Source organism: Plectropomus leopardus, chromosome 18, assembly GCF_008729295.1.
Source record: "Plectropomus leopardus isolate mb chromosome 18, YSFRI_Pleo_2.0, whole genome shotgun sequence".
In the NCBI taxonomy this organism is placed as follows: Eukaryota; Metazoa; Chordata; class Actinopteri; order Perciformes; family Serranidae; genus Plectropomus; species Plectropomus leopardus.
Genome location: NC_056480.1, coordinates 5,150,106 through 5,162,391, shown reverse-complemented (window position 1 = coordinate 5,162,391; position 12,286 = coordinate 5,150,106). Strand labels below are relative to the sequence as shown.

The 12,286-nt window shown below is 39.1% G+C and overlaps 1 protein-coding gene across 1 annotated transcript; it reads right to left on the bottom strand.

Moving 5' to 3' along the window:
* Positions 1–8,188: 8,188 nt before the first annotated feature.
* LOC121958316 (free fatty acid receptor 3-like) lies at positions 8,189–10,741 on the bottom strand. Its single transcript, XM_042507218.1, has 2 exons — positions 10,681–10,741; positions 8,189–9,207 (listed from the first exon to the last, which is right to left on the bottom strand). Exon 2 carries the CDS (start codon positions 9,182–9,184, stop codon positions 8,189–8,191), a length of 996 nt encoding a protein of 331 aa, XP_042363152.1. The 5' UTR covers positions 9,185–9,207; positions 10,681–10,741.
* Between the last annotated feature and the right edge of the window lie 1,545 nt (positions 10,742–12,286).

Sequence of the window (12,286 nt, the reverse complement as noted above, 5' to 3'; positions counted from 1 at the left end):
CTGGGTATAATGTGCTCCTGTGTAAAACACCGCCATCACTAACTATGACCTCTGTAATTTAATCTACACATTTCTGGCAGTGTCACCAAAAACTGAACATTAGAGAGCTGTATTATATCATACCTAATGAAATGGCCACTCTTTTGCATGATCGTTTGTTATCATGTTATGATCTCAAAAAGCAAAGCTTGCTTCCTCAAGATCACAAAGAAGAAAACAAAAACATAATAATCACACTCGGTCAGTAATATGCGCTTATAGATGTGAATTTCTGAGCAGGTGTTGCATGCAGCCAGGCGACGGCAGAGACCTTTGTTGTTTACTCGGTGCACTGATCGGACTCGCTGCCAGTTAGAGACTTCATAATGAGATTTTTATCACCTCCTGTAGCTGTGTTGCATTTGTTTTCAGATCTGGGGCTGAGTATCTCTAGAGCCGGCTTCAGTACTTTAACGGTTCTGAGTAGGGCTGCAAATAATGATTATTTTCACCATCAGTTAATTGTTTTTTTGTGTGAAATGTCTGTTATAGTTTCCCATAGCCAGTGGAGATTTATCAAACTTTGTTATGTCTGACCAACAGTCTGAAACTCCAAAGAAACACAGTTCACGTTCATATATGAGAAAGAAAAGCATCAAATTCTCACCTTTGGCATTTTTTTTACTTGAAAAATGTCTTAAAAGGTTGGTAATTATTTTTCTGTTCATCAGTTAATCAACCAATTGTTACAGCTCTAGTTCAGAGAGTACTTTTTCTGAAAACACTTTTTACTTGGAGAAAACTGTATGTCATGTTGCAGTGAAGAACAGATATTCAGCTATGTTTGGACACACTTGTGGCTTAATGATCCATCATAATAACCAAATAATATCACATAAAAGCATGCAATCTTGAAAGAATCCAACATTTTTAAGTTTATCAGTAGTTTTTATGGCTTTACTTAGTCGACGTTGGCGGTTTTTCAACGCCCAGTCTTTTAGGGTGTTGTCATCATGGCGTTGCAGTTCAGTTTAATACAGAGGAAGCCTTCAGGTTTCATCACTTGGACCAAACCAACGTGCCTGGTCGGGGGTGGGGGGGGTGGGGGTGGATGACTCGGGGAGCCTTGCAGCATTGAGCTGAGGTGCTCCATACTGCTAACTGTGCTAGCCATATGAACCAAACTGAAGCTGCTATAAGAAACGTTTATTTAATATTTCATCAGATACATACAGGCTATATATTAATACAGAGATACGAAGAGGATAACGGTATTTTACTGCACTTAAAGAGATGCATCTATTTATGGTTGAACAGTTAAAATAATTCTCAGAATATCACAAGTCCCCCTCTGTGTTTGTCGTCAGCTGTTTCTTAATGTCACACATTACCAGCATTTGATTTTACTTGAAGATAATTAGTCGTGGGCATGTTTAACATTGTCGGCTCTTGTTTTGAAACGGAGCCTTACGACCCTTTTAACGCCACGTTACAGTAAATTGACCTCTAGAGCCTGTTGGCTTTACAGCGCTGGACATCAGATGCCTTTTTTCCGCAAAAATAAAAGCATTTTTAAATCTGAATTGAGATATATTTATATGTAGAAATATTATGATGCACACACCACTTATATTTTCTAACAAAGTCCTATTTGAGAGCAGGAGCTGTGTGGAAATATGGTGTTAAATAATTGTTTTTTTTTTTCCAAATTTGATAATGCAATAGGTTTACTCATGTGAAAAGCGACGTGTTAGCTGCATCGACGTGCTCTGCGGAGACTGTCGGGGTTTGTTTTTGTCATGCGAGTGATCGGATGAGCCGTCAATCCTCCCTCTGCAAAAATGTGAAGATCTTCTGCTGTTAGTTTATCATCTCAAAAGCTCGTCAAACTTTGATTGAGACGTTTTTCAATGCATGTGCTGCAAAATGCATTCAAGTTTTTTATTCCTCTCGGATATTCATGAGCGGAGGAGGGTTGATAGTTCATCCTCGCACCGATTTTGTCCGTGAACAGACTGTGCCTTTCCTGATGGTGCTGAGAAAATCAAAGAAATCTTAACTTTCAGAGAGGGCGCTGAGGCCTGAGTCTACATTGACAAGTATATATTGATACATGACGATACTGTAAGGCGTGACTCTGTGCGTGCATATGTATTTGTGTGTGTGTGTATGTGTGTGAGTGTGTGTGTGTGTGTGTGTGTGTGGATACCTCTGATATATGCCAAGAACTCAAAATATGCAGAACTGATCAGTGTGGAGCTGACAGGACCAAAAGGATCGGTTTAGTGGACGGGCACTCTTAAGCACAACCCAAAAACTAACATTTCTAAAGACAAAATAAAATAGAGGATTAACTATGTAGGTAACGAGTAGCTCAGTTAGACGTTATGTAGCATTATTTATTTATCTTTATTTCTGTAGGTGCCTCCCGTACTACCTGTAAACACTTTCTTTCCCTCCTTTAATTTATTCTTGAATGGATGGCAATAATGAAGCAGGTGTAAAGTTTCTGTGCAATCAGTTTCCCTCCGTGCGTGCATGTTTCTATCTGACCCTCTTTTTATCTTTTTAATGTGAAATTTAGACGTTTACAGATCCGCGCTAACTCTTCGGTCAAATCCACGAGTGCCCGTTTCCCACGTCGAGGGATTCCCCACAATAATAAATCTTTGAACCTCTGTGGTTGGCTGCATATCAAAAAGAAAACAATGTTTGGGTTTCACAGTATATTAATGTGCTTTTTTTGCCTCATTATTAAATGGTGTCACTTTTAGAAGTAAAACTGTATGTCGAGACCTTTTTTTTTGTCTTAACACTCATCTGATCCTGGTCCTAAGTTGAGCCTTTTTATTTGGTTGTCATATTTAATTTTTTGGAATAAATACTCTGTGTATGAAACGTGTTTTTGTTGAAATCCTCACTGTGTAAGTTAACATTCATAAAAAATAGAGTTTTTTATCCTTATTCCATAAAAGTCTCTGCTAGGCTGTTTACATGTCTAATGGAAAATATTCCACTATTTTTTTTTCTACTCTGATAAATGTGCCCTAACATGTTGTTTGTCATGTCAAAATACAGAAATGTGTTAACGGCTGGAGCTGCTTTTTATCAAGCTTCATACCATCACAATAGTATTTTTTCAAACTTAACTACAGTTGGCACCGTATGTTGCACTGTATACATATCCAAATAATCAGATTAAAATCTGAATACCTGCATATCCCACATCTTAATAGGAAAATGGGCTAATTATATATTTTAACAGAATATGTTTTTACACCACCCTCATCATAACCATCATAAACAGGGTTTCAACAGTATGAGATTTTAATGGTACAATAACTGTCTCAGAAAATATCATGGTATACAATTTAATACAATTATTAGCAGTTATAATGACCCTTTTGAGAATGAGAACAGAAGAGTTAATCTTTGAACAAATGCTTTAATATAATTAAAGACCCTTTTTTAATGAAAGTTTGTGTAAAAAAGGAAGTCTGACAGGCAGTTGAGAAGGATGTAATTTTGTGTTTGACTTTAATTTTTAACTGGATTTCGATCTTCTGGACTTTTGGGAATATATGAGGACTGTTTTCATCACAATATTATCAGTCTGTGTATTATGATAAAGCACAGTAGGTGAGTTATAGCTGTTTTTTTGTTGTTTTTTGTGTGACAGAAGGGTTTATTGACCTTGCTCGGGTGATTGTATCTTGAAATTGTCATAAATAAAACAAGGTGTGTAGCTTTCTAATAACAGATGTAAACCACTTCAACACAGCAAACCAAGCACTTGTTCACTTATTTTACTGATTTAATGAACCAGACGAGGGCCCGCCGGCTGACCGACAGATTGTTCTAAGACTTTTGTTATATGCACAAAGGACTTATCTCAAATTTTGGTTGCTATTTACCCAAATCTGTATTATTGAGCACTTCTCTTCCTAGATAAACCGTCCACCTGACAGGTGTGGCACATCAAGACCCTGATTAAACAGCATCGTTAGTGCACAGGTGTGCTGTTGGGTTCATAAGAAAGGACACTCAGTGTACAATTTTATCTTGGAAAAAAAAACAACTTTTATTCGGATTTCACATGACTAGAAATGCATTTTGGCATCGTAGATACCCCAAAGAATCAGTCAGTATCTGCTGTGACGCTTGGCCTCATGCAGTGCCGCATCTCAGGCTGCTGATTATGGCCTGTGAGTGTTGGCCCACTCCTCTGAAGTGGCTGGATGAACTGCTGAGGCTCAGCAGGAATTGGAAGTCGCTGTCAGACACACCAACCCAGAAAATCCCAAATTTTCTCAGCGGGTGACACGTCTGGTGAGTAAGAAGGCTGCGAAAGAACAAGGATGTTTTCAGTTTTCCGGTATTGTGTACAAATCTTTGCAATATGGTGTTTTGATCTAACTTGCAAACCAGGCCCACTGATTTTATTTTGTTTTAACTAAGTCATAAAAATGCGTAGGACATAGAAATGCATACATACTGGAGTAAAACATAGAAATGTATTACATTCATGCATTTTTTCCCCCTCAGTTTTCCCAGAAAACTTTTCCTAGGCAGACTTTATTATTGTTATTGCACAATGATGAGAGCTGATGACCTTGTGAGATGATGTGAACGTGCACTGATGCGGTTTACTTTTGCTGCTTTTGCTTTGCTGTGATTACAGTAAAAACCACAAGTTCCTGCATATTTCCGCTCCAGCGTGACTTTAAAATAGCTAATTTCTAACACCTGTGACCAATGTGACATGATAGACTGTAAACCCACACTACCACCTTGTGGTCCAAATATTATAGTCTATACATACCAAACTATATAACAACATAAAATAAGTATACATGCTAAATGGCTCCCACATATCTCCCACGTATCTTGTCAGTCTGCTCGTCTCGACACAAATAGCCATCACACCATCACCTCCATGTGATGCGGTGGTTAATATTCTCCTTTTTCTCTGACATTACTACACTGTATGATGTTTCAAAAAGCTTCTTTCGACTAATAGCCTGCTATTACGGTATTGTTTTGTTGTCTCACAATCTCAAATGAATTACGTGGTTATCTCGGGGAAATCACAGTTTCATTGTCTTGAGATGTGATTAATTATGTTGTTATCCCTGGAAAACAGTTGAGCTATCTCGAGATCTTGAGAAAATGATCTTGTTATCTTGGGAAAATGGGGGAGAAAAAAAATTAAGAATGTACAGCTGCTTAGGCCTTCCATACATTGCTACACTGATATGATATTTCAAATAAGATATTTTGATGAATAACCTACTATTACAGTATTGCTCACCTGCTAGAGTGTGTGACCATATGCCAAGGCCTTTGCAGCGGTCCAGGTTTGATTCCAGCCTGTGGCCCTTTGCTGTCCCCCTCTGTCTCCCACATTTCATGTCAATATAACTTACCTATCAATAAAGGAAAAAATACCCCAAAATTAATCTTAAGAAAAAAAAAGCATATCTTTGGGGAAAGACAGTTTTGTTCTCTGGTGATCTCGGGAAAATTATCCCGTTATCTTGGGAAAACAGAGGGGAAAAAAATTATGAATGTATGGCCGCTTAGGGCTTCTCTATATTGGTGTAAAATACAAGCTATATTTTATTTAGGAAATGCATGTGTATATGTATGCGGAGTAAAAGTAAAAGTTGGCATAAATATAAAAACTCAAGTAGAGTACAGATATTCCCAGGAAATTCTCAAGTTTTGTAACAAAGTAAAACACAACTGTATATGTACAATAATATAGTTTTACTGGAAGTGAATAAGCTGAATATAAAACATGTAACCAAATGACCCTGACATGAGGATGATTAGGGTGAAAAAGAAATCTGCAATAACTGCATCCCACATTTATTGTATGTCTGCAGACTCTTCACCTGCTGCAGAACATTAAATTAGATTCATTAAACTTTTTTATAAATTACAGGTGTACACAATAAACTAATAAATGAAGTCTGTGCTGAGCCTGCTGCAGTATACAGCAGGACACTATAAACGGATGTTATCTGTGTGTACATGCACTCAGCTGTATAGGAGCGCTGCGTTCAATATTACTGACAGGAAATGGCCTGAAGATGGTTATCAGTCACTCCTTGTTTGAAAGACACACCTCATAACTGCGCCTCACTACCCGTTGTGTAATCTTTTGTTTACACTTCCGCCTCTTTGTGCTTATAACTCTAAATTAGCTCTGCGCTGTGCTGTCTCGACTTCCTGCTTATGTAGTCTAACATCCGCTGGCTTTTAATTGCTTTATCCCTCGCTCCTGTAAAACACTCATCTTTGATTGAACAGTGTCCTCGCTGCACTGTGAGTCCCAGAAAAGGATGTTTAACCAGGACAAAGTAGGGACATGTCCTGATGGGACCAATTCCTGCTCCCTTTGTGCCCAAAGCTTACAGAGAGTACAGCTGGGTCTCTGAATACCACATTAACTGCAGTACTCTACAAACAGAGAACACATTTTCCCACAGTCTTACATGACTCACATTTGGGGCACTGTTTTCGCCTAGTCTGTATTGTCATTTAAGCTTTGTCTTTTGAGTTTTGCTGAGCTTTAGAGACCCTTTACTGTTAGTAAACACGATGACGTTTTTTGGTGGGCGGGGCTTAGCTGGAGGCAAAACAAAATCTCTACAACCGTTAGCTAGCGTTAGCTAGTAGGTTTTGTTCGCTTGTTTTCGACAACTGAGGGAGACGATACGACCCGAAAGTGGAATGGACGGACAGCTACACTGATAGATAAACAAAGTGTGTATAATCAACACAAACTAGTGGGCATTTAATTCCTTACCTGCCTATAACATGAAATACCGCAATGTAACTGACGATTTTTTGTCGTGTGGTCCGACTTTCTGCCCAGCCGGCTGCTACTCTTCCTATCAGGTAAGATAAAAAGTATTTTCTGTCGTAGGCATGAATAATGTTATGTTTATGAGGGTTATCATGTTCAGCTAAACAGAAATTGGGGAAGTATCAAGAGGGATATTGGATTTCTCTGTAATGCTAACATTTTAGCACATTAACTATCATTAGCTTCGTTAGCAACACAAAACAGGAAACTGTTCAAGTGATACATGTATGTGTACATGTGTATATACAGTACATAGATGGCATTAACATCTTTTTGATATAAGAAAAATGGGTGCTGGTAATATTACTAGTCCTTTCTGGGCAACAAAGCTCAGAAATTAAAGACTGAAAACAAATTTCAGTTTACAAAGTTCACTTTTAATGGTTGTCTTTGGTTTCCAACTGCAACGACAAAGCATTTTTACTCACCAACAATAATCACAGCAGATCTGGAGACTTATCATGAAACAGCCATGTTCACTATACTCTGGTACTGGCACAGTATTAGCTTCCAAATGTGCAAATTTCTTTAAATGAAAGATCCACAATAGTGTCACAACATTTACGTTCAAATGATTAACAACTGCTCATTTAAAAACTTATTCACAGGTGGTACTAAAGTGTCACTGTTCTGTTGTGACATCTGTATATAAAGAAACATGAAAATGCATCATAAGCTGATGACACAACATTTTAGCAGTGAGAGTTTTAGCTTGACAAAAACAGAAGATAATAACTCAAAATAAACTTGCACATTTGAGTGTTTATTATATTTATCCCTTTAAAAGGAGATTAAACTAAAGTATAAGAATGATTCAGATTTCGGGCCGATATAGCCTGCATATGGCTCTCAAAGAAGATGGAGGCTGATGTTTCTGCAACGATGCTGTCCCAATTTTAGCCATAACCTCTGTATGAGTGCAGTGATTAGCTACACAGGGACTCACATGCGCTAACATGCATGTGCAGCCAGACCATATATCACAACAAAAAACAGAGAAGATGTAGCTTGACTTCATTCTCTGCTCAGGATGGCATTACTTCACCATATCTTTAAATAGCAAATAGCTGTTTTCTGCTATATAAATATTCTGAATACTGTGGGTTATACAGAACTTTTTCACTCTAGAGCAAATTTTACCCACATGATGTGAGAAAAGGACTCTTAACTTGTCTGTTAGCCACAGTGATTGGTTCATCTTATATTGGCTCACAGCCCTTTCATTGGTCAGTGACAAATAACAATTCAAAACCATTAATTTTGTCTTTTTTTGTTGCATTAAATAAGCAAAAATACCAACAAAATACATTTAGGCCGATAATTTTTCAAGAAATTTCAAGGACGCGGTTCTTCCCTATATTTGTCTGTCTTGGAGGGTCTCTGTTGCGGACAGTGGGGCTCGCCTCCACACCTCAGGATGTGCAGCTTTGCGGTGATGTTCCTGCGGCAGTGACTTAACATGCTTCTGACAGCCGCCGAGGAGAAGTAGAAGATAATTGGATCCAGGCAGGCGTTGAAGGTGCTGGAGAGCAATGCCACGTTCCTCCAGTCTTCACTCTCCTTACGAACAAATCCTACCACATGGGAAGCGTTGTAAGGCCCAAAACAGACGGCAAATACTATCAGTGTGCCGAGTGCCAGACCGATGGCACGCAGCCTCCGGCGCCTGCCGATGTTCGGGAGACGGGACAGGATGAGGATGAAGTTGACGTAGCAGAAGCAGCAGATGATGAAGGGGACACAGAAGAGAACGAAGAAGAGCTCCAGGCGGACTGGCAGCAGGATCTCGAGCTCGTCCTCCGTGAAGTTTAGGTAGCATGTGGGTGGAGGTGGGGCAGAGTCGCTGGTGGTGCTGCCATTCTTGTCGTCAGCGTCTGCCCCTTTGCTCCACTGGGAGTAGGGCATGATGTAGACGATGCTAAGGTTCAGAGAGGTCACCACCCAGAACATAATGCTGGCCAACACGGCGTAGCGCGGCCTACGACACAGGGAATACCTGAGGGGGTAGGCAACTCCAAGGTAGCGCTCCACGCTCACAGCAGTGAGGAGCAGGGTGCTGTTGTAGATGGTGACGTAGAACATAAAGCCAGAAAAGGGACACAGGGCGTAGGGCAGCAGCCAGGCCATGTCGTCCGAGGCCTCCTTCATTTTAAAGGGCAGGAAGGCGAGGAAGATGAGGTCGGAGATGGTGAGGTTGAGGAGGAGGATGTCTATTGGGGTTGCCTTGCGGCGCACCTTGCGGCAGAAGGTGCAGAATGCCAGGATGTTGGCAGGAACTCCCATCAGAAAGGTGACGATGTACACGGAGAGCAACAGGTGAGAGTTGAGCATGGCGGGACGGACTCTTTCAGACACTGGACAAAAAAAAAAACATGACTCAGAAAAGTAAAACATTCAAGAAAATGAAAAAAGCCCAAAAAGTTTGACTTCTCAGGTCTAAACCCTCATTCCAACTGCACAAAAAAGTAATTAATGCCCGCTAACATCTGGCTTTTTGCTGCAATAGGAAAGGTCAAATGACTCTCCTGTAGTTACGGGTTTTACTGCCTCTGGCTCCGATCAGCATTGATGGAGACACAGTACCTGGATGAATGCGCTAAATTTTAGCTGCTTAAACAGTGAGATACAATGACAGAACACAAAATAACATCTGTCTCCACCTAAGCAGCACTAAAACATTGATCCAAGTTAGTCTGCATTGAGTTTGAAAGAGAGACTGAATATGTAAGAGATGTAAAAAAAAGAGGTCAGTCTTCAGAGACCTCTCTTTGACATTAAATGGAAACACACAAAAAACCCAATCACTGCAACTTTACTGCAATTCTGACTATTTAAAAATGAATATCTTATTATCATCTCTCTCTCTCTCTCTCTCTCTCGCTCTCTCTCTCTCTCTCTCTCTCTCTCTCTCTCTCTCTCTCTCTCTTCTCTCTGTTTATCATAAGACTACTGCTGCAGGAGTGTATGCATCAGGAAGAAAGGTGCACACACACAGCGACAGGGCTAACTGTAAGCATCACATGGTGAACTTCACATAACACTTATTAACCGAACATTGGGACTTTTAACGGCTCAGTGTCGGATGCTAGCTGTTGCTGCTTGTTAGCTTGTGCTGACTGAGAGCAGGAAGATAGAGGCTGGGGACGGTCTTTCAGCACTACGTTGCACTCTTCCCCCCAATTTAAAAGCATGAACAACATTGAGACGTACTGTACAAGCCATGCATTATACATTTATCTGAAGATTTTTAAAAGAGAGTATTCCAGTTCTAAGAAAATATTTGGAAAATAAACTAGTAAAGACAAAACTATATTACTTAAATGCTTGAATGCATAAGCAGAAATTACAACTTAATTACTCAAAGAAACCCTTTTCATTCATTTGCAACTATTACAAGTAGAATTGTCACAATAACTTTAGATAAAAAATATATATCATCTAAAAAAACCAAGGGATTTAGATTGATAGATAGATGCAAACGTTTTAAAGCAGAGAGTACAGAAATCAACACTCAAAAAGCCTTCTGTACTGGGTAAATGGATGAGGCTTGTTCTGCAGTTCTCTTAGTGTCAAGAAGTCCAACAAAAAAAAAGACCAAAACCAAAAATGTATTAATCAATCTTTGGGTATGAAGGCTTTGGATATAAAGAAAATCCTACACAAATGTAAAATATAACAGCTTTAACTTCCAGCATTTACCTCCCCCAGTTTTACCAAACACCATGCTATCAAACAAAAATAAAAATACGAGAAAAAATTAAAGAATCAGATAAAAATACATCTATATAGAGCCTCATAACTTGCTTTAAAAAGCGTGGCCGACTCACCTGTGTGAAGCTTGAAGAACGAGGCTCTCCATCACCGTGCGGCCGTCTTGTCTGAGGTTGCGGCTCTCTGGCAGCATGCTTCACCTCCCGGTAGCAGACTGTTTGATCAGATCAAAAGGCTGCACTTAATATGCCTGTCCTACTGAATACCCGCTATCTTTCCCTCAATAGGGGGAAATTTAATAAGCTCCTGACACAATCATCATTCTCCTCGCTCTCCAAACATCATCTCCCAGCAACCGGCCTAATGCTGGGTGTGATAAAGGTGAAAATGTGTCGTAATAACATTTTTTTTGTATGACAGGCTTGACAGAAAGAAGGTCAAGTGTGACATCACTCAGAGACTTTTTCTGTCTTTAGTGCCCACCAGAGGGCAGGTTATTCAGATGTTCACTCTACACGTTCCCTCTGAAAACTTTATATTATTTGCAAAATGTTTAAACAAATATGCAGTGTGAAGGGGGGTTAAACCTTCCTTTGTTAGTTTTATTCACAAACAGGTTTGCAATTAAGTCCTTAAGCCACTTACAGGAGTTTATCTTTTTAAAAACTTAACATAATCAGAGTTTGTAGCAAAAAATGTGTATGTTATTAAAAGCGGTTCTGTGTTGGAAAAAAGATGTAAGTCATTCTAAAGAGAAATTTTCTTGAAATGAGTTAGTATCTCAAAATAAATAAGAAAGTTAATATCTCAAGAATATTGAATATTATAATATGTTTTGCCCTTTTTTGCTTATTCATCAAAAGTCTGATACAGTTGATCATTCCCTCCTCCTGCAAAGACTACTCAAGCCATCAGAAGGTTCAACATCTCCTACAGTGTGTGTGATTGATTGATTGATTGATTGATTGATTTATTAGTTAAAGTGTCATGCACTTAATTGTGCCCAGCCCACATGGGCTTATAAGACAAAGTGTTAAAGTGGGTAATGTTAGATCTGAGTTTCTACCAATAACAAAAGAAGTCCCACAAGGTTTAATTTAAGGACCAGTGCTGTTCACTATTTGTATAAATGATATAGTTTTGTCTTTGCAAAACTGTGACGTCCACCTATATGCAGACGACAAGATTTTATACTGTTGGCATGACTGATTTCAACTGTGACTTTACTTAACATGTTTTAACCGACTAATTTTTGCATCATATTATTATTCATTCTGATTTTTAAAAAATAGTTTCTATTATTTACTAAAATGATGATATGATGATATTGTACATTTTAAATAGTTTTTATGTCATTGATCATGTACTCAGGTATATTATGACTGATGGTGTGTTCACACCAAACGCAGCAGATTTATTGGTTGTTGTTGGTTGAATGCGGATCAAACTGTTCGAGGGAACAGATGGGTTCAGTCTGCAGCGTGTGGAGTCACTCATCTCACCGTGATCTGTCAGTTTGTTTCACACCTCTCCCACCAGCCCCCTCTTTATACCGTCTGTCTGCACAACAACATTTTCAACAACAAATCTGTGATTACTCTGCAGCATGGTGCCAAATGATCTGTGGCTGATCTGAGTTTGAACATTAACACACATTAAGACAGAGCTAACAGCGATTACGTTGTTACCATAACATAAATACAAATGCAGTTTAGTAACACA